Below are 22,904 nucleotides of genomic sequence, written 5' to 3'. Positions count from 1 at the left end.
CATTTTACCTGTGGGACTGAGGTTCTTGGTGATGGGGAAGGTGATGATGAGGTTGATGATGATGGTTGTGCCTCCGCGGCTTGGTCTCGTCCGGGCCAGAGGGGCCGTGAACAGGCTTAAAAAACGTATCCATCACTTGTCTCCTCCCTTGTGGTAGACTGTTGGGTCCTGGTTGGGTCTTTTTCTCTAAACGGCTATAATTTGTCCGTCAATATCAGCAGCAGAGATCCCCACTTCAGACTGGATGATAATCTACTGCTGTTACTGACCACAAAAGAAAGTACAGCATGGTGAGCTATGGTGGTAAAACTAATTAATATCTAAACCATAATAAGGAAAAAGTTTATGTCCAAACAAAAGAAAAATCTCAAAATGTTTCCACAAAGTATCTAGTTGTCAGATTGTTTCTGAATGAGTTTGACTTCCTCAGAGACTGGATGCAGAATAATGAATGAATTCCTGGTTGGTGGCTTGATTTTGCATCACGCCTGACGTAACAGCCGGGCACTCATTGAACGAGCTGTCCACATACATGAGACAATCGAACCGAGCCCTGCGGAACAGGATCTATAACAGGCTTCATTTAAACCCTGATATATCTTGCAGAAGGCAGGTTTGCCCATATGTTTGTGCTCCCGCACACTTCAACTTCATGGGTTTATTCTAGGGCTGTGAAACGATTAACATTTTGAATCGGATTAATCACAGGTTTCTGTGGATTAATCATGATTAATCACATATTTCCGATATTCTCGGTATATTTTGTGAGAACATAGAGATTTATGACAAAAGACGGATATATACATTTATACATTCTTCTATACAATGGTGCTGCAACTCAGCAGTTATTTAGCAGTTTTCTTCCATATGGAACATTAATACATCTTCATCCTAAACAGAATGTTTAACCCTCCTGTTACCTTTCGGGTCCATTTGACCCCATTCAATGTTTAATGTCGGTGTTCTTTGGGGTCAATTTGACCCCAGGCTGTTTTTCAGTGTCAAACATATAAGAAATATCAACTTTTTTATTTATTTAAAGGGCTATTTAGGTAGTCAACAAACAAACATAAAGTACCTCACACTTAAACTTGGGAAGCAATATTAATTCTAATAATTTTCTGGAGGTTTTAATTGCTGGGGTCAAATTGACCCCGAGGGTAAATTATGTTAGTAAATGTAAAGGTAACAGGAGGGTTAAACAGAACATTTTCCTCTTGTTTGTCAACCATTAACTCCACCATGATACAATCTAAAGGCCTCTAGTCTTCCTCTAGCAGCTGCTGAGGCAAACTGACTGTGGGGTTTCTTCATGAACTGGGCCGTGATGAAAGGGACGGCGGGGACACCGCTGCAAAGCTGAAACCTCACCGGCCCGGACAGGTGGACAGATTGACAAGTGACTTTTTTTTTGCTCGGTCCCGATGCGCGCGCACGGAGCTCTGTGTCGAGCGAGACGGAGATCGATAAGTGTTAACGCAACGCGTAATAAAAGAACAAAGACGTGCTATAGAGAACATGTCAGGGGGCGGGCCAATCTTTTTAATGTCATGCGATCTACCGACACTACGCCGCGATCGACTGGCAGGTCGCGATCGACGTGTTGAGACCCTGATCTACAGGAAGTAAAAGTCGTAACAAGGTTTCCGGAGGTGAACCTGCGGAAGGATCATTACGATGAACAGACCGTCTGCATGAGAGCGGACAGAGTTCAGGTTGAAGAGGTGTATTGGAAGCTCATTTTGCAAGTGACTTTTTTTTCGTCCCGATGTGCGCGCACACGCCGGCATCCGAGCTCTGGGGTGCGCGAGACGGAGATCGGAGTCATGTCAACGCGACACTAGAGACAGAATGACATGCTGCTGGAGAGACGACCAACAACAGACGGATTGGAAGCTCATTCTGCGCATGCGTTAAATGCGTTAAAAAAAAACGAAGTTAAACCTGTAATTGAATTAACTGAGTTAACGCGTTATTTTTCACAGCACTAGTTTATTCTATAATCTTGTTCAACACTTTTTGTTTAGTTTGTTTTCACCTTACAAAAAAGCAGGGATGAGCATTAACCACATTATTGAACTGCCCCCAGATGCCCCATTGATTTTGAGAGGTGTCCTGATGCCATCTGGTTGAGGCCTGTGATCACATTTAGGAGAGGTGGGCGATCTGATATTAGAGGTTATGTCATACTATGTTTTCTGTGAAAGCTATCACTTTTGGGTTTGTGGATTTTGTAAATATATTGACAATGTTGCAAAGCCATAAGCAAGATGTTATAGGGCTTATGAATCAATGTGATGAAGTGCATTGATTTGTGACTTATCTCATTTCTGGTTTGGCCTAAACGTCACTTATTTTCAGGTTATTTAATTAATTAACTTTCAATTTAATTGATTTGTGGTGGTGTGCAGTATCTAAATATTTTACAACCAAACCTCTGATACAGCTTCCATCTTACAAAACCTTCCAGTCATTATTACAATTGATTACCCTGCACGGCTTTTAACAGAAACCCACAGCCACTCAATGCAAATTGAGAAGAACACCGTCATAATGACTTTGATGAGCAAGTTTCACACAAAGGTCTTGATGAGCCTTTAGCATTTTAAGCCTGGCGGGGCATGTTCATCACATCTCAAAAGATGCCTCTTTTTCTAATCTGCGTGACTTTCAGTCTAACAACATGACAAAGATCAATTAATTAGGGGAGGGGCTGAAATTCAAACAGAGGACAACACCCAGCACCCAGCTGTTGCTGATCAATGAGAGTGAGTTATCCTGCCCACCTTTTGAATTCACCTGGAGCGATTGTCAACAAATAATAAATGGTGTGCATCTAGTCTTTGTTGACGAATATTTTTTGAATATGGAGTTATTTATTCTATTGATGTGTTGAAACAGTATAAAACACAAATATATTCAAATAACTATGAGAAGAAAAGCAGCTTATCCCATTTGGGAATGTTTGCCCAATGCATGACTTGAATTAGCAATCAGCTATTAAATAGTTTCAAGTTAATTTTCCGTTGATTATTATGAGCACTTGTGTAAAGATGAACAAGATCCCAAATTCATTCAGAGGAAACACCAGACGCATAGAGTTTGGATGCGTGTCCTGGATATATTACTTTATTTGCAAGGAAAGTAAGAGTTTTACAATGAATGCTTGTGTTTAGACAATTCATCATCTGAGAACTTTGTTTTTGAAGTGTTTATTGCAGATTATGGTAAAGATATTACTTTAGTATCTGACACCATTTTCAATGACAGAAAGCCATCAAGAGAAAAGTTACACATGGGAGGTTGCCCAGACTTGTCCAGTCCAGGATATGGTAAACAATGTTGAAAACCAGATCAGCAGAGGAATATACAAGGGAGGGGGAGGGATAACGCACCCTCTGCTGGTGAGTACGAGTAACTCACATGTTGGCCTTTCAGTCTGGTAATTTTCCACCCTTTCATTGTAACATTTTTCTGGCACTAGATGTTTCTAGATAGGCCTATTGCTAGTTTTATCACGTACACTATGCAGCCAAAACCAACGCTGCTACTGTATTGCTCATGTTCAGGTTAAATTGTACATTAACAACAAAAATAAAATATTTTAGGCTTGTGAAAGTAGGTGTGCATGATGATGCATTTAACACCAAAGACTGCCAGCCTCAGCTGCTTTTAGGGCAATGAATACATCTTCCAAAAGGAAACATACGTAATTGAACATGAGCCATCTAACTTCTAGGAGATGAGTTGGCTGTTTTTTTATTGTTTGTCAATGACAAGTAGCTTATCATTGCAGTAAAGGGGAATGAGATCCAGCAATACAAGCTTATTCTAGTTTGATCCGGTTTGTCAGACCGTTTTACGCACGAGTAACGATTAATCCGCGCAGCCCTTCGCGTGACGTCAATGGTTTTGTCCGTTAGTTATCATATTGCTTTTCACTGTAAATAACTACTGATTTGCGTTTCATATATTTCCAAATAGTAATGTTAGCAGACAATATAACATTAAAACGTATTACTCACTCATTGTCTTACTGCGCCGATTTGAATGGGAGCAGCTCGGCATGCATCTAGTAACGATGTGTGTTCAGCTTTAGTTTCCCGACATAGTCTAGTTCTCATTTACTTTAGTCAACTCTGTGTTTTGGACTCTAATCTAAAGCCACAAAAAGCTTTTATAAGCGTTATCCAAGCGTAAAAGTAGGACTACTTTTTTTCGTGGATGAATACCTTCTTTTGCCGGAGACGGATCACCCAAACAGTATAAATACTGCCATTGACGCCATTTTAGCTCAGACTGCATTTGATACGAATTCGTCGTGATGTCAGGCGGGCAGGTTAAACCGGTCTTGTTTGTTTTATTTTATGTTGGTCGTGAGGGACGAGGCTGTATTTAGCTTAACCTACTTGATACTTTTTTATTTTGTGTATTGTTGTCAGAGACAATAAGCGTTACGCCCTCGAAAGATACCGTCTGTATTTTCTTATCAAGTTGTTGTTGAGTAGGCAAAATGTCAGCGTTGTGAGTTTCTTTTTTTTTTAACGCTAAATTATAGAGCCAACGGCAGGCAACGCAAGCCAGGTATAGTGGTGGTAAACATGAGAACTAAAAGCGTTACGTGACATTTCGTAATTTTATATACTGGTTAATGTACAATTTTTTTGGTATATATAATGGAGCCGAGCCAAGTTGGTTCTTCTCATTTTGGTAACGGGAGTTGGTTCAAGATGGGGGCCGTGACGTAGCAGCGTGTAACGGTTAGCTATTGGTTGATTTGAATACCTCGTGAGTTAACTACAGCGTTTCAACGGTCGTAGTCAGGATTTGACCAGTTTGCAAGACTTATTTCCTAAACGGACTGTAAATATTGTCGTTAATGGTGCGCTGACGATAATATCTTGGTCATAAACTAGAAAGATCAGAATGTGTAATTTTATTTTTTAAATTTTACGTCAAATGGCACAGTGTAATCCAGTCGATAGGAATTGAATTATCGAAATATTTGTTATATCATAACCTGAGGAGAAAGGCACAACTCTTGAGACTTAAGAGAAACGGTAGGAGTAATGAGATTTAAGTCAACTGAATGGTAAAAGGTTAACAAAGGAAACTAGGGCGTCTGTAAACCAAAGGATCAGCCGATAATCATTTGCTTTAACCTTTTTAGATATGGTGTATGAGACCCCGGCCTAGTTTCTTCAATCTACAGCATTGTCTAGACTATTTACTTCCGCGATTAAAACTTTTTTTTTTAGAAATTACATTTTCAAGTTTTTTTTTTATTTTTAGGGAAGATCGAAGAGTTTTTTCTTTTCTTTTTTCGGTGAAAATGGACTGAATTGTCATGGGGAGGAAATGGACTTAGTTAGAGGAACATCGCAGGACCAGTGCGGAGCGAGGCCATGCTACCGGGGAGGACCACTGTGGAGCCAGGCAGGACAGGACCAGAGGGCGTGGGAGCACCAGAGCGGTTACTGGCAGAACTGGACCAGAGGGCGTGGGAGCACCAGAGCGGTTCCAGGCAGAACAGGACCAGAGGGCGTGGGAGCACCAGATCGGTTCCAGGCAGAACAGGACCAGAGGGCGTGGAGGGAAGAGCAGAGGGGCCACCAGCAGCTGCAGTAGCTGGCGGCGAGTGTACACCAGAGGGAGCCAGAGGCGAAGTGCAGGGCAGCAGAGTGGCCATCGCTGAAGCAGTTCCAGAGCAAGCCAGCCAGTGATGAGAGGGTGGGGACAGGGCTCGTCTCTTCTAGCCCTACAAGTTTAAAGCGTGGCGTTTGGTTTGTATATTGGGTGGTTGTATTCCTCTAACAATATCAGGCATTAAGTTATTCCAAAAGTATTTTTATAGAACACAATTTCTTGCACAGCTCTCTTCCTTTTCACAGGCAAGCCGTGTAACGCGTTGCGTACCATCGTCGCCCCTCCTGTTGTGCGCTGACTTGAGTGTGGTCGTGTCTGCGGTGATGAATGCCTCGGTAGTGTGCTGGCGAGGAACATCTTATCCGACGTCTCTACCCCCTGCGATCACAAGTAGTTCCCCAAGCCAGAGGGAGATGCAGTCCCTTTGTTGTTCGATAGGTCCTCAAAGAAGCTTTCAGCATTGGAGTGTGAGCGTGGATGATCTCCTGTCCGGCCGGTTGGTGTGTGTATACGGCAATCTTCAGTACTTCAGCGGCGCATCATTGGTACAGATCAGCTACTTCTACCTCTTAACCTGAGCAGTGAGTTAATGCATGACATGTACATGTGGGTGTAACTATCCTGTACATTAACTCTGTGTTGCCTATACTGTATAATAATTTTTGCCATCAAAAGGAGAAATATGTTTTTATATTTATCCTGGTTAGTAAAGAGAATTATTGGGGGGGAGGGGGCATTTAAAACGTGTTTCGAGTTTTTCTTTCCACAGGCCTGGCCCCAAAAGCTGATCATCAAAAGAATTCCCCCCCCCCTGCTAACTGCTCGGTACAAGTTCAGCTCATCTTATTTATTATAGCGCTGTGGATCGGGATCATTCGCACCCAGTGCTGCGCTTAAAAGAAATGTAGGAAGGTATTTGGTATTGTTAAATAAATCCATTAGATGCTTTATTGATTCTACCCTATTTGGAACGTGTTGTAAACTGGGTTTCATGCAAATCATTTGGGAAATGGGAGGGTGGGGTTGTGTGGCGTTAATCAGTCTCTTCCCCAGACTTCACAGCTCCAAGTTGCCCATCGCAAAATGGCTTCAATAGGAAACATCCAGGTCCACCAAACAAGATTCGAGTGGACTCTATGCCTCGCAGGATAGCAACTTCAAAACTAGTCACCTGCTGTAGCAAGAAGCTCTTTTTCCAGCCAGTGTGGTAACAAGTCTCTTTACTAGAAGTCATTGTCATTCTGTACAGGCTTCACGTTGCTTTGTTGGGTTGGGAGGGGCTTGTATTTGTGACTCTTGCAGATTAAATTATGGCCCGCCCTCAAAGTCTACAGTCAAGTCCACATCCACCGTTCTTAAGGAAGGAATCCATCGCGTTCAGGCTTGCGGTATTTAAATGTTCTTCTGGGAAATTTCTTACATCTTTTGAGTTGTATTCGGAATGATACAAGTTGTGTCCTTATTAGAGTAATGCAAGTCATGTTCTTGTAGTTCTGTACTGCATCATTGGAGGGGTATTGTGGGGAGTGGCTTTTTCCTTTGCATTTTTCAGTGTGCTGTGACCTGTGCGCTTTCCAATACCCGAGACCATCAGGAACTCTCCTAACTCATTGTTTGTATACGTTTCCTTGCGCATCGAGCATCACGTAAGGTCACTTGAAGTGCTCATATTTCTCTTAACATTCATTATCTGGCTAAATACCTCCATTGCAATTCCTTTGCAATTAGTTGCTATGCCTTGTATTGACAATACAATGAGTGAACTATCTGTAAAGGATTTTCTTATTGCGTAATAAATGCATAGTTTTTTGTGATTTGAATAGTTTTGGTATGCATTTGTTCTTTTGGGGGGTGCTTGTGTCGGGGAGCTTTTCTTGTGCTTTTTCAGGTATGGCTAAAGCTTGGAGCTTGGTAGAGCACGGATGTGACCGGGGCTTGAATGACATCCTTTTCTAAGTGGGAATTGAAGGCAGATAAGTTGAATCCATCCGATATTGATATTGGAAAACAGAAAATTCTCCACCCGAGAAGGGTCTTATCTTGACGGCTCAACTGCCCTCATTGTCCTTAACATTTAAGTAACTTGCTATACTTGAATGTAGAAATAGCATTGTTGTGCTTTCTTAACAAGAGTCTTGTGATACTGGAAAAATGTTATGCACCTTCATTGACTCAGTAAAGCATTTGGGTAAGGATAACAATAGTCAGTTCTACGATACTGTGGGGGGAATATAGGGGTGTCTCTTGTCTGCCTCTGATCTTACAGAACAGTCCAAAGGAAGAATGCAGCTACCTACTAGGACAACACGGGAATCACCCTGCCCTTTGAAATCAACCACCTGCATGGTTTGAACAAATGGAGTCAGGTTTTATGTGTATAGACTGGAACAATTAGCCCTCAGCTGCTTGCCCTTGTGCACCTGTGCAAGTGGCAGGTTAGTCATACGAAATTACTTGCAGTCGCGCAACTGTGCGACTTTATTTCAAAACTGTTGGCAGCTGAGGAAAGCTGTGCATTGTGCAGCTTTAATTTGGTCTGAAACGCAGCACAACGGTGTTGCTTTAGTGTTTATTGTGTTTTGGTTGGATATATCGCGACACTTCTCTTTGCAGACATCAAGTGCGAGACTGCTACAAGCGCGAGTGAAGTCCTCTAACCTGGAGCGTGTAGTAAGATGTTGGCTTAACTTATTTAAATAAACTTCTGCAATGTTGTAGCTGACAAAATGACATCTTGGAACTGGCTTTATGTTAACCTCAAAATCATCAGTAACAATGCTTTACTAGCATACTCTTTGGCCATTGGGCCCTACTGCTTTGCATCTTAAAAGATTATAACTTGAATCTTTGAGTATTTTGTGGTGGGTGTTGTGTAGATCACTCTTTGTTTCAGATCATTTTCGTCTGTCATCTCCGATCTCGCCTGCCTCTGAATGCAAAGCCATCTGTGGACGCTGTCGGCAAATATGAGTGATCCCCGAATGAAGTACCAACCTCGTGTGCGCTTGTGCTTAGATCTGAATCCCTGATGTCCTTCGCAGAACCCCCGCCGGCCGCTCTCTGTTTGTGTGCCTTTTTTTCTTTCCCCTTTGGTTTCTCAGGTCGAAATTTCCCTAAAATTGTCTTAATTCTGGGATTGCCTAACCTGTGATGCGGCACTGAGAATCCACTCGCATTAAGACCAAGAGCTGCAAGCTTGTCTCATGTACTGCATCACTTCAGTCACATGGGTGCTAAGTTAAGTGATTTTGGTTCCCCTGATTTTTCTTTAACATACCATGGCTTTAATGTGTAACTTAACATGTTGCATGCACATCAGCTCTGCATAACATTTTATTCGTAACACACAACCTACTGTTCATGAAGTCGTTTTCAAACATTGCAGTATTTGGTCATGGTTGGTGGGGGAAGGGGGGGTGGACAACATTCTTCTCTCCCTTTCAGATTTCTCGTTCAGCTTAACTTGATACTGAGCCAGGCGCCTTAACCTCGACATGGAGTCTTGGAGTGACTCGGTACTGCCAGCCTCTAGGATACGTTCTTTAATGCATCCGAGGAAAAATAGCTGCGGTAAACATTAATCGTATTGACATAAATGGTCACATTGACGGTCTTTGTGGGGGGGGGGCTTAAATTGTGTGTTTTTCCTCTATTGCAGCTGTTAACTTCCCTGTCCGGCTGAATGTCAAAGGGAAACGGCTTGAGTTTCAACAGGGATGCTGGTATCGCGGCGTTGTTCTGGATAATGATGCGTTGTCATGGGGAATGCTGGGGATTGGGGAAACCAGTGTCTGTTTTGTTTCAGCCTCGTGACCAAAAGAAATCCCCAGGTGGTGACAGGAAAATATAGCAGCCAGGTGTTAAGTGGTTTTTCTTTTACTAGAGGAACAAACTACTTAGGTGGTTTTTGTTCCTCCAGGTTTTGCTTTTTCCCTTCATACAGCAACAACCAAAAAAAGCAAAAGACTCTGGTGGTGGCACTCCTGACTTTGTCAGGACAGGGTTCAATCCCCTGCGGCGTCTTGCTATTTTTAACGGCATGCTGTTTTAGAAAATGATAAAGCCATTCAAGGACCGTTTCCTTTAAGTAAATGTAATATGGATTTCATAACATAAAAAAATCAAAAGGGACTTGACAAAAGGGTTGGTTCTCAGTACCAGTGTTGAGCTTGTGATTTTGTTACTAAATAAAATAACTGCACACAAACTTAATCACCTGCCTTGGGGGTCGCCTGTAGCTCAGTTGGCAGTGGTCATCCCGTAACCAAAAGGTAACTGGTTTTGTCCCAATTGGTTCCATGTCCCGTAAGCAAGCTCCCCGGGCGCTTCACTGACTAAGGATGGCTCAAATGTAGAGAATTTCCCAACGGATCAATAAATTATTTAATATTTTTATAGACTGAAGACTCAGGGCAGTTATGGGCATCTTGAAACATGTTTGAAATACATTGTGTAACTTGTCTATCCTAATTTTGTGTTTATGTATGAATCAATAAAACTTGCTCTGGCTTACAATTTGAGTTGTTTCAATGAGTGCTGCGTTGAGACCAATGGAAATGTCTTTCATTTGGCAGATGAAGAGCTGAACGCATCTACATAGTTTAGGCTTGGTTACAAGTGAGACTGGATCATGCAATAGTTTCAGTATTACTGCAAGTAAAGTGGCACTGACAATTATTTAAAAAAACATTAACCAATTGGATACCTTATATTTGCTTTGTCACTCAATGTTATGAAAAGGGTATGAAGTTGCATTGTTTGGAACCTAGATGTGTTTTACCTGAAGATGGAACAACTGAAGGACAGAAACCCAGGTGTACCTTCGGTGTGCTGGTTTCATGATACTAGACATATAGATCAAATTACTTTTTTAAATGACAAATGTATAAAGTTGCCTAAGATGAGAGTAAAGTAAAAGTAAATAGCCTAAGATGCAAATATTCAATTAAAATACTTAAAATTTACTTATTTCTATAGCGGTTTCATAATGTGGCAAATATTTAGAAGTATTTACCTTACTGTCTGGTAAATACTTACATATTTATGTTAAATACATGTCACTGTCTCCAATTCCTCTAGTCCACCGGTGGGACACAATTGCTAACATGCTATCTAGACTGAATATATCATGTTATAACAATTTCCAAATGGGTCGATCAAGGGCAATTTGAATATGTCTGGGTCCCCTTTCTATAAGATAACTCTAGATGGGTTACAGATGGTAAAGCACTCTGAGACCAATTTCTAATGTGTGTAAATGGGCTATACAAATGAACTGAATTGAATAGGTGCGACTGTGGGTCAGTGGGTAGCAGGTCCATCTTTCAATCGGGATTGAAGGTTCAATCCCCGCCCTAGTCGATGTGTCCATGAGCAAGACACTTAACCCTGAATTGCTCCCTGTAGCTGTGTCTACGGTGTATGATTGTAACAGGATTGTAAGTCGCTTTGGATAATAATGTTCTTTAATACTTGAACTTCAAAAAGTGTGGACTTTTCTTGTATTCAGAAATGCAGCATACCTGTTCAGTGCTCCAAAGAGCAATAATATATAAAAGGTCATGTTGTGATTCACCAACAAAATGAATGTATATCATTTCTGATCGTAATAACCAGACTAATGTATCTCGGTTCAGTTTTATCTAAATGCATTTATTCGTTAACGTCCTATTTATAATTAATGTTAAACCTATTGCGGAACCAATGTGCAGAGACAAAGTTTACACGGACCCAGTTTAGTCGCCAGCTCGCTTCCTGTAGCTCTCGAGCTAGTGGTCTGTTTAGTTCTCCTGTCATCTTGTGTGTTGGTGTTTGATGAGGTGTGGAGGAAAGAGGAGATGTGGTCCTTTTTCGCCAGGGATCCTGTCAAAGACTTTGCTTATGAAATTCTTCCAGACGCAGAGGAGTCTGGAATATGGACTCTGCATCGGGGGAAGCGAAAGGTAATAGAGGGCCGTTACTCAGCCGGCTAGCGAGCCTCTGTGTCTGTTCGCCACTTTGATTTGTTGTCTAGCTACGATGCCCGGCTTCACATTGTCGTATTTACGTGTCGGGTCTTTCTCGTGCTTCTCAACCATTCAATGCCGGTGCCTGTTTCTCTTCTCGCTCTTGTGTGTCGTTAGTTTCTCGCGAACGAAGCGGGTCGAGCTTTGTTTACTGTGATAGACGGACACGTCTTTCTCGCCACGTCACCTGCTTTCAGCCCAGTGAGCTACAGTCGTCAGAGCCGTTCTCTGGCTCGTGTTTGATCACATGAATAAAGATGCTGTCAGCACCTCACACCCCCACCTGTCCAGGTGATTATCGCTGAGCAGCTCACTTTGGGCTGTAAGTGTCACCATCAGCACGAGCCCTGCATGTCCAAAGACAACCTGCTTCCTGTTTTCATCACGTTTATTGCCATTTAAGTCAATATAATTTGAGGATAATATACTTGATTTTGTCGTTCGCTGCTGTTTGATGTGATTATAAAGCATACACGTTATATTATAATGTTTTAAATATCACAATTCACCATTATACCCCGTCTGTGTCCTCAGACCAATGCGGAGCCAGTGTCGGTGTTTCTATACGAGTTGGCACAGGGAACGGAGCAGCAAACCCAGCTGGCCAAGGCTGCCTTCAAGCGTATGAAGACCCTGCGTCACCCTAACATCCTGGCTTATGTGGACGGTTTGGAGGTATGTGTGTTGATGGCGTTCAGAGGAACATGTCACTCAAACATGGTATGTGACCTTGTTTCATGTATCTGTCTTACAATTAGTGTCTCATCTCGACCATCTTGCTTTTCTTTGCATGTTTACGTTCAGATAGAGGTGAGCGTGAATATGCCATTGTCGGCTGAATATTTGTGCAATAGTTGTAGTGCATTACATAATATAAGCATATATCTTATCAACAAAATCATGAAATATACAAACTATACTATAAAATACACTAACTTTTATACAACCACACATATGAAATTGGTGCATCTATTGCATGGCTTGCCAAAAGAATTAATTGAAAATCAAATACAACAAGGGAAACGGGACAGTTGATTGTCTGTCTTTTTTTGGTTGCATATTCTTAATTCTGAGACTTGCCACTGAACACACTGGCTGAACTTGAGCAGTAACTTGGATATTGCCAGACTTCCTATTTTATCATAACTCCTGCCATGAATTCCTTTTAATTCCAGTTTAGTAGGGGTAAGTACTGGGTAATTATTCAGTCTTAACATGTACTGCCTTTCAATGGAAGTCTGTGGTAATAAAACAAACTCTTGCAATTCTACTGTTATTGATGATACCAGTGATATTATTAATAATCATTGTAATGCCCATTTGATCTTCATATATTAATCCATATAATAATCCAGGGCCTTCTAAGTCATTGTGTGTGTATGTATGTATATATATATATACTATTTTATAGATATTGTAATAAAATCATTTAGGAAATTATTTTGGCCACGATGATCATAGTGTGACAGTCCTATATGAAATATTGTTGTATAACATAGATAACAAACAACTAGTACTGATTCAAATATATACATTGACAATAACTGTGTACATGTGGATACATTTATATACACACATAGTTGTTTAGTTTTATAACTTGTGGTCGTTTCACAGACCGAGAGGAGCCTCTACCTGGTTACTGAGCAGGTCACACCATTGGCAGTCCACTTGAAGGCCCAGGCAGAGAAGGGGGGATCTGGGGAACTGGAGGTCTCCTGGGGACTACACCAGATAGTGGTAAGGATAGCGGAGAGCGCCATCGGATACTTTCAGGGGAGCCATTTATCCGTAATGAGAAACGCCACTTCTGCCGTTTGCCTCCTCCCACAGAAAGCTCTGAGTTTTCTGGTCAATGACTGCCACCTGCTTCATAACAACTTGGGTGTGTCGGCTGTTTTTGTGGATCGAGCTGGGGAGTGGAAGCTTGGGGCCCTCGATCATGTGGCGCCTGAGCAGGGGGACCCAAGTGGGGTCTCACTTCCTACCCCAAAGGCTGTTTACCCAGACATGGAGAGATATGACCCACCAGAGATGTCCAACAGCAGTGGAGAGAAATGGTAAGAGAAGGGTGGGGCAGAACAATACTAATCCTTTACAGAGAGAAAAGGGGAGCAGCATTGCAAATGGCAAAGGAGGATGACATAAACCTGGCATTGGTTACTGCCTAGTTTTTTATGGAAATGTTTAAATTGAACTGTATGCATGTTTGTTTTAGGGCAGGGGAGGTGTGGCGGCTAGGCTGCCTGATCTGGGAGGTGTTTAACGGGTCACTGCCTCGCACGTCCTCCCTTCGTTCACTGGGAAAGGTACGACACCTCCACAGTTCCATTGTGTTATTACTGCAGGATTGTCATTGATTCCATAGCATATTGATATTATACAGATGTTTGTTGTTGTTGTTATAGGTACTGAAGATGTGTTTTGGTGGAGTCAAATAGACTTCTTTTGTTAAACTTTTTAGAAAAAATAGAAATCTAGAAAATTAGACTAATAGATGATTCTGTTCTATATTTATTTGGACGGCAGATATTTTGCTCATTTGAAGAAGCATTCTCTACTTGAACTTGAGAAGTTAGCCAAGACTGTGAATGACATGCACATATTTTAATAACTTGCTTTCAAGCAAGGAATTGAACCTCCAGTTGCTTCATGGTTTCAGTGGCTGCTAAAATGATTGTAGTTTGTGACGTGAAGAAGTTTAGTTCTCAGTCTTGTTCTCTCCTGAGTATCCTCGTTGTGTCCACAGATCCCCAAAGCCCTGGTCCCTCATTACTGTGAGCTGGTTGGGGCCAACCCCCGAGCTCGGCCCAACCCAGCTCGCTTTCTCCAGAACTGTAGAGCCCCCGGAGGATTTCTAAGTAACAGCTTTGTGGAGAGCAACCTTTTCCTGGAGGAGATACAGGTCCACAGACTTGCATAAAGACATGTATAACGGTGGCCTTTGTGTTAGTGTTACAATCGAACCTCAACAGTAACGTCTCAATGTCGAGTAAACCTTTTCTCTCTCCAGATCAAGGAGCCGGCTGAGAAGCAGCAGTTCTTCCACGATCTGAGTGACAATCTGGACTCCTTCCCTGAAGACTTCTGCAAACATAAAGTCCTTCCTCAGCTGCTTACCGCCTTTGAGTTTGGCAATGCAGGCGCTGTCGTCCTCACACCGCTCTTCAAGGTGACTCTTTCAACTTTCACACCTTATTGAATATCAGACCGTATACTTTCCAAATGAAGTAAGACATTGTTACTGGTATAATGCCCGTGTCTTTTGGAAGTTATACTTATTTCCTCTTTTTATGTTTTTATTTCCCTCATATCTTTCTGCTTGTCGGCTAGGTGGGGAAGTTTCTGTCAGCTGAAGAGTACCAACAGAAGATTATCCCTGTTATCGTGAAGATGTTCTCCTCCACAGACAGAGCCATGAGGATACGACTGCTGCAGCAGGTATGCAAGGCCTTTTTCATCTTGCCACTGAGAATTTCCTGCAGAATTGCGGTGGACATGTTGCTTATGTTTTCATTTAATTACATTTTTCCATATTCCATCCTGCAAGCAAAGACAATTCAGTTTAAAGTAGAATGAAATATCGAAAAGGCAGTAAATGATATCGCTATTTGCCATTTCTAAGCCTGTGTGAAAGGCTTTCAACATGTATTTCCTCTAACAGTGTTCCTTGTCTCGGTCCATGTCTCTCGGTTTCAGATGGAGCAGTTCATTCAGTATCTAAATGATGCAGCAGTCAATTCCCAGATTTTCCCTCACGTTGTTCACGGCTTCACAGATACCAACCCTGCCATCAGAGAACAGACTGTCAAGGTAGTTTGCATGTTTTAAACAAGACCACAAACCAAGAGGTGTTATTACTGTGCCATAACTCTTCTCTGTATCACCCTCTAGTCTATGTTGCTGATGGCTCCCAAGCTGAATGAGGCCAACCTGAACCAGGAGCTGATGCGCCACTTTGCCCGACTGCAGGCCAGAGACGAACAAGGCCCGATCCGGTGCAACACCACCGTCTGCCTGGGCAAGATCGCCTCCTACCTCAACGCAGGGGTAGAGTACACCCACACCGCTCTGCTAAATTCATTCAAAGATCAAAAACACTTAAACCAAAGTTCAGTGAAGATTTGGTTCAAATGCAAGAATTTGTTCATCCCTCTCTTCACAGACTCGACAACGTGTTCTGATTTCTGCCTTTTCACGAGCAACTAAAGATCCCTTCCCAGCTTCACGCTCCGCCGGTGTCCTGGGCTTCGCCGCCACACACAACTTCTACAGCGTAACGGAGATTGCCGCCCGCATCCTCCCTACCCTCTGTGTCATCTCTGTTGACCCCGATAAGGCCGTCAGGGACCAGGTACACATGACTAATGGAGATTTGTGACTACTTGGGGTTCCATATGGCTTTCCACTGCAAAATCATTGCTGTGAACATTTGGCTTCAATATTGAATGTCTTTTTATTTCCAAGAGTATTAAAATTGTTATTTATTGGCAGCACAATGCTTCATTTTTGTTGTTTTCATTTTGGTCTTTAGTTAATAAAGATGGAAAAGTAAGATGGCTGGATTCAGGCTAAATGGCCATTACGAGTGCCAAAGAACATGCAAGAGTCAGGCAGAACTACAGTAAAGTGATCCGAGACACGTCTGCCATCTTGTCTGCTTTGAGCTGCAGAACGAGACCAACGAGAAGAAAAACCTTTCTTGGTTCTTTGATATTTTTAGTTGGCAATCTCTATTGATCGTCTTCCAGAGAGCCAAGCAACAAGTGCTGCAGTCATATTGCAGAGTTAGGGTGCAGAGGATGCCTCGTCACTACAACCACAGTGGCTATAATATCTCTGATTAACTTGAACATGCTGATGTATTTCCGCTCAAGCTGTTGCCTTTCTTGCCATTCTCTACCTGACAGGCATTCAAAGCCATTAAGAGTTTCCTTTCCAAGTTGGAGACTGTGTCAGAAGACCCCACCCAGCTGGCGGATATAGGTCTGTAACTCACTGCGCTGGGCTGCACGGTCTGCGCTCTACTTGTAGCAAGGAAACCAATGTCTACATATGTGCATTCCATGCTACATTTTTTGGGGAAATGAAAACACTTCTGCATCGGAAGCAAAATAAACCGACTCATTTTTTTCAGTTATATTTCTAAAATTGTAAAACTAAATACTTGTAACTCTCTGTCCTTCAGAAAAGGATGTGGCGTCCTGTGCTCAGCCTGCAGGTGCGTCCTCCAGCTGGGCCGGCTGGGCTGTGACTGGCATGACCTCCATAACGTCGAAGCTGATCCGCAACACTCCAGGGACAGAGGGCGGCGCAGGAGCTGAGGACGCCAATGCCACCAGCCCTACCAGTGCCACAGATGGAGCACCTGCACCTGGTAGTCATCACATTTTACTTTTTACATCAACATCGATGCAGCAGAGATGTTGTCTTTAAAATAAACTCAACACATTGTTCTTCTTTGTCTGGCGGCTACATTATCCACAATTCATCTTGACCGCCACCAGTCACAGATGCAGTTGTGTTGTGCTGTTAACAGCTGATGTAGCCTCCAGCTGCTAACCTAAAGCGGAGATGAGGAGCAGGCTTCAGAGCTCACTTCTTCAAACTCCACACCGCCAGATGATTTGTTTAGTTTTCAAACATGTGGTCTTCACCTGATCCTCAACTCTTTTGCACATTTGAAATGCCCTCTCAAGACATGTGAACACACTTTTAAATGTATCAATCTGACGCCCCATTTTTAGTCCTTAAAAGCTCTGTCTGAAACCATATCTCTTGTTCTTCTTTCTTTCGCAGATTCTGAAGAGAAAACGCCCCAAGCCCCTGTGACTCACCATGCTGCCTCTAGCCGTGCCAACCAGTCAAAGAATCATGAACTGACGGGCAACAATGACGAGTCGATAGGAGCCCGCTGGGATGAAGAGGAGGACTGGGGAAGTTTGGAGGCAAGTCACCACTTTTTGACCAATTCTTATTTTTATTATCTGTCATTGTAATTTAAAATCTCACAGATTGTTGACTGTCTCATATAGGCGCCAGAGAAAGCTCCCGCTGAGCCAGATGACTGGAACAGTGACTGGTCAGGGACGGCATCCAAAAAGAAAGCCAGTGACAAAGGAGTATGAGCCCTTAAATCTTCATCCATGATAGCATCCAATCTTTAGTGCTAATGCTACTAACGCACACGGAATTAGTGTTATAACATTGTGTATTGTGTCGTGATCTTATTAAATAGTATGTGTGTGTGTGTGTGTGTTAGGATGTGAAAGAATCAAAGAAACATCCAACATACTTGTATTTTCTTTATTTACAATGTTTCGGGGCTCAGACCGTAATTGTGGAAATTCCATAAATCTTTCCAAATATTGTTACGGAGTACTGTGGGAGTGAGTACTAAAACCTGGAAGGGAATTAGCATTTTTGTACTTCCGATACTCTAATCTCAGAGGAGATGTTTCTTCTTTTTTTATTGTTTTTTGGTTATATAACTGAAGTAACTTATTTCAACCATTAACACGTCACTAAATACAGACTTCATCACGGCAAACCCGCCAAACGCTACGCCGCCTAAAGCTTATTGTTGGTGGTGAATTGAAGTCACGTGACATTAGTGCCTTGCTTCTTTTTAATGTATTTATGCTCGAAAAAATCCTTAAAGTAGTGTCATCTATGAAAATAACCTTGCTGAACAAATGTTAGTATCATAAATGTTTGTTTTCCACAGAGCTCAGCAAAAATAGATCATCCTTGATTGTCAGTGTGCAGGTGTTTTGGTTCTTTCATGGTTTGTGGTCTGAGGCACCTGACTATATGTCTTAAAAATAAAAACGTGTCTCCATCTCAACCGTCAAATCTTTCCCTTGTCCAGGTGGGCCGGTCGTCGTCCTCCATGGCTGTGAAAAAGCAAAACGCTGACTGGAGCAGCTCCGGCTGGGACGCAGACGACAGCTTGTCCAACGAGAAGGAAGGGCCGGGGCAGAGCTCTGCGGGCGAGGAAGGCTGGGGCAATGACTGGGCGGAGGAGGACACGGCGTTGGCCAATGCGACGCTCCCCTTGCCAGAAGGAGTGCGGTTAGCCAGCGAGTACAACTGGGACAGCAGCAACTCGGCTGCCAAGGGGGCCAATCAGAATGATCTGTTCGCCAGCGTGTCCCAGAGAAACCCAGCTGGCACTGCGGCCCCCACGGTGAGAACACGGGAGCAACAGGGAGACGGATATAGAAAGCTTGATTTGGAATGACAGAATGTCAGACATTGTGAATGTTGGTGGTATCGGATCTATTTATTCTGCTGCTTTTCTTCTTCTTTTTTACAGTTGGCCTCTAAAGAATATTTATTTATTTAATTTTTTACTTTGACAACAAAAAGAAAGTACAATTCGGGAGAGTGCACACATAAACAGAAGAAAGAAAAAATGTGGGGACTTGAGGTCAATATGGTTTACTCAGCTAGAGCAACTTTAGATGGTCATTCATTTATTCTCCCACAAAATCTTTTTATCAGGGTTTCATGTCTATCACCCACTTGTCCCAGAGTTGAATGAACATTTTTTTATGAAGGCAAAGGGCAAAGATGATCTGTTCCATGACATAGATGTTGTTTATGCCAAACAGGTATTCATTATGACACCTTGTTTGGAAATCAAATTTGAAGAACTGAAGAATATTTTAAACCGAAACGATTGGATGATATGGAAGATTTAACCGATTGCCTAAAAGGAATAGTTTTGCCTTTTTGGATATGCACGTTTTTGTCGAGAGTAACTCCACGCTGGTATTTGTACAAGACTATAAAGTTAGAAGCCTCTAGCTTAGCTTACCGTGAAGACAGGCGATGGTGAGAGACTGTGCAAAGTTTAAAACAAATTCACCAACCAGCACCTCCGTCGGTCAAAACTTGACATGTTTCATCACATTTGTTTAATCTTTACAACCAAAGTGTGAATACAATAAGTTCTGGTTTCACAGGCAGTTGGAAGCTGAAATGTTTTCAGAGCTAGGCTAGCTGTTTCCTCTGGCTTCAGGTCTTTATGCTACGCTTAGCTAATCACCTGCTGGCTCTCGCTTTATATTAAGAGTACAGACTTGAGTGGTATTAATCTGTCCACCTAACTCTTAACAAGAAGGCAAATAAACTTAGTTCCGTTAATGAAAGACTCCTTTTAAATAAGGTAATATGACTGCACTCACTTGATGAGTTGGTGTAGGTCAAGAAATCATGATAGAATGATGAATATTATGAGTATAAGCATTTCAGTATCGTGACGTGTGTATTGTCTCTGCTTGTCAGGCTGGGGAAGGCTGGACTGCAGAGGCAACAGGAGAATGGGGAGCGGAAGAGAGCTGGGAGTCTGTGGATGGGAACCATGGTATGTCTCTCAGCTGGCCTCCCTGATCAGAAATATGAAAATATTATCTGTGCTGTCACTCGAAATTGTTTTACTTCTGTGTTTAACCCTCCTGTTACCTTTAGGGTCAATTTGACCCCATTCAATGTTTAATGTCGGTGTTCTTTGGGGTCAATTTGACCCCAGGCTGTTTTTCACTGTCTCAAACATATAAGAAATATCAACTTTTTTAATATATTTAAAGGGCTATTTAGGTAGTCAACAAACAAACATAAAGTACCTCACACTTAAACTTGGGAAACAATATTAATTCTAATAATTTTCTGGAGGTTTTAATTGCTGGGGTCAAATTGACCCCGAGGGTAAAATATGTTAGTAAATGTGAAGGTAACAGGAGGGTTAAACTAACGCTCAATTATTCTTGTTGGATGACCATTAACTAATATACTGTACGTTCAACCAGGTCTCAGCAAGGCCGAGCTTTCCAAGAAGAAACGGGAGGAGAGGAGGAAAGAGCTGGAGGCGAAACGGGCCGACCGCAAAGCTGCTAAAGGTCCTCTTAAACTGGGCGCACGCAAGCTGGACTGACAGGGCTGCAAAGACAGATTTGAGGGTTGGGTTGGAGAGGGAGGAACATGGACCACAGAGACTGGACCCGGAGCAGGAGATGGAGGCTTGATATTCCACAAACAAAGGACCAGGAAGAACCGTCAAAAGAAAACATGACTTGGTCAGTACTAGATGACTGTCAGCGCTGGGATTTCCTCTCTTTCTTCATTCAGGAACTGACCGATAAGCAACAATCCAGTCCTTTATGAATGCATTAGTGTGGATGGCAGAGCTGAAACAAACACAGAGGCTGAAAAGTGGAGAAGCAGCACAGAGCAGCACTCCCTGCAGCCCGAGGTGATCGCATAAAATGTTTTTTTTTTTTTTTTTTTAAATACACAACATAACGTTACATTTGTAAAGTAAATGTATATAATTGCTGCATCTTGTCTTAAAATGACATGAAGAGATTACCTTTTTTTTCTTTTATTTAGAAATATATATATATAAATCAAAATGTCAGTATTGTACCTGTATTATTATACTGAATGTTTTTGAGACACACACACACACACAGTGGATATGAATGTTTTAGTTCAGCCGTCACTTACAGATTTAAGACTTAAAATCAACCCATGCATGCACTTGTGTATTTTTATTGCCGAACAAAAGATTTCATGGTACAGGATTACATTATATGTTGTATTTACTTTGCACATTCCACACTGCATTTGACTAGAAAGGTGACACGTTTAACGGGTTTCAGATCCGTTAATGTGTCTCATGCACTGCAGACACATGATGGAAATAAGTTCAATTGATGCAGGTGAACTGGTTTCAAGGGGAAATCAATGTATGTGTTCACAAGCCTTTTTGTCCTAATAGTGCTGTGGTGGAGGAGTTCATGAAATCCAATATGTTTTATTTTGAAATCTTTTGAAAGTACATGTTTAATCCTGCAGATCTCACTAAACATGTTGGGATCGTCAATCAAGTATCAATTATCTTTTTAAACAATTGGAGTGGTCAGGGTAAAGGAGTTCCTCTAAAAGTTCCATTTGCTCCTTTTATTTGTTCCTTTTTATTTAATGGAACAGATCTGCTCTGTATGATCACTTGCAACAACTCAAGTTTAAACAAATGTCTCGCAAGCAGATTCTGGGTTTTCATCGAACCTTTTAGTGTAAGCCCCATATCTCCCGTCTGTGATGGATATGATATTAATTAGGTTTAGGGTTGTGTACCTTGCTAGGAGCTCTATTGATACAATCAGCAGCCATCACGTTTGGAGCTAATGTCCTAGTGTGAGGTGGACAGGTGAGGGACGGAGCTGTCTTCAGATTGACTTAAAGACCGGGCGCGACCTTCCACTGATAATCCAAATCATGTAGCATGTGAGTTGTTCTTAAAATAAAGATAAGTTATATACATGTACGTTTCTAAATTTAATTTAAAAGGCTGTTGACAACTTCCTCCCCAGTAAATGTATGAGCCAAAAATGTATTGAGTTGCCTTCAGGAAGACAACCATCTGTGAGACTTCTGCCTCTGCGTGAAACCATAATATTAGTTAGAGCGCCTCAAATGACACCCAAACCCGAAGGATATTGTGAAAGACCATTTACAATCACACGGAAGAACAATCAGATGCACAAAATGTCAAAAACGTTTACAAATGCAATGTATTTGAAGTTCACATTGAAACATAAGCATTTAAATATTCAATTCAATTAAGTTTATTTGTATTCCAAATTTGTCTCGGAGTGCTTTACAATCTGTACACAGACATCCCTGCCCCAAAACCTCACATCGGATCAGGAAAAACTCCCAAATAACCCTCCAGGGGGAAAAAAAGGGAAGAAACCTGCAGGAGAGCAACAGAGGAGGATCCCTCTCCAGGATGGACAGATGCAATAGATGTCATGTGTACAGAAGGACAGATTTAGAGTTTAAATACATTCAATGAATATGACAGAGTGTATGAATAGTTCATAGTCGGCATATTCCACGATGGAGACCTCCACGATTCATCAGGCAGATGGCGGTAGAGAGGAGGAGTGGATATGAAACTGCTTGAAAAATACCTGTTTGGCTGAATACTTTATAATCACATACTGCCCATATATATAATCACATACTGCCTCTATGTATATATTCACATATCTCACAATAGTATCAACCACTGCAGTGTGTTGAGTTAAACCTTCACACTTGTTTCTCTATTAGTCAGCCGGCCTGGATCGAATGTCATCGTCTCAACAGTGCTTGAAATAACACTCCCATCTCCCCCGCAAACGCAGTCCTTAGGGTTGTTTTTTCACAGGGGCTGCACTAAAACTTCAAAACACTTGATTTATT

At 42.0% G+C, this 22,904-nt stretch overlaps 1 protein-coding gene across 1 annotated transcript; it reads left to right on the top strand.

Moving 5' to 3' along the window:
* Positions 1-11,364: 11,364 nt before the first annotated feature.
* scyl1 (SCY1-like, kinase-like 1) lies at positions 11,365-21,977 on the top strand. The gene is made up of 18 exons (XM_056438713.1): positions 11,365-11,588; positions 12,186-12,326; positions 13,266-13,388; positions 13,482-13,708; positions 13,867-13,957; positions 14,398-14,553; positions 14,662-14,820; positions 14,982-15,089; positions 15,348-15,461; positions 15,543-15,698; positions 15,814-16,002; positions 16,559-16,634; positions 16,837-17,025; positions 17,448-17,596; positions 17,684-17,770; positions 18,520-18,837; positions 19,941-20,019; positions 20,462-21,977. Exons 1-18 carry the CDS (start codon positions 11,484-11,486, stop codon positions 20,584-20,586), a joined length of 2,592 nt encoding a protein of 863 aa, XP_056294688.1. The 5' UTR covers positions 11,365-11,483; the 3' UTR covers positions 20,587-21,977.
* The last annotated feature ends 927 nt before the right edge of the window (positions 21,978-22,904 follow it).

Source organism: Pseudoliparis swirei, chromosome 19, assembly GCF_029220125.1.
Source record: "Pseudoliparis swirei isolate HS2019 ecotype Mariana Trench chromosome 19, NWPU_hadal_v1, whole genome shotgun sequence".
NCBI classification, from domain to species: domain Eukaryota; kingdom Metazoa; phylum Chordata; class Actinopteri; order Perciformes; family Liparidae; genus Pseudoliparis; species Pseudoliparis swirei.
Note: the sequence above shows the minus strand (reverse complement) of the source record. Positions and strands in the feature narration are given on the sequence as shown.

Excerpts from the sequence above, each read along its gene's own strand:
- scyl1 (XM_056438713.1), top strand. The coding sequence starts at position 11,484 with ATGTGGTCCTTTTTCGCCAGGGATCCTGTCAAAGACTTTGCTTATGAA. Across the intron at positions 15,090-15,347 it reads GGATACGACTGCTGCAGCAG|ATGGAGCAGTTCATTCAGTA; the intron begins GTATGCAAGGCC and ends TCTCGGTTTCAG. Across the intron at positions 16,003-16,558 it reads ATAAGGCCGTCAGGGACCAG|GCATTCAAAGCCATTAAGAG; the intron begins GTACACATGACT and ends TCTACCTGACAG.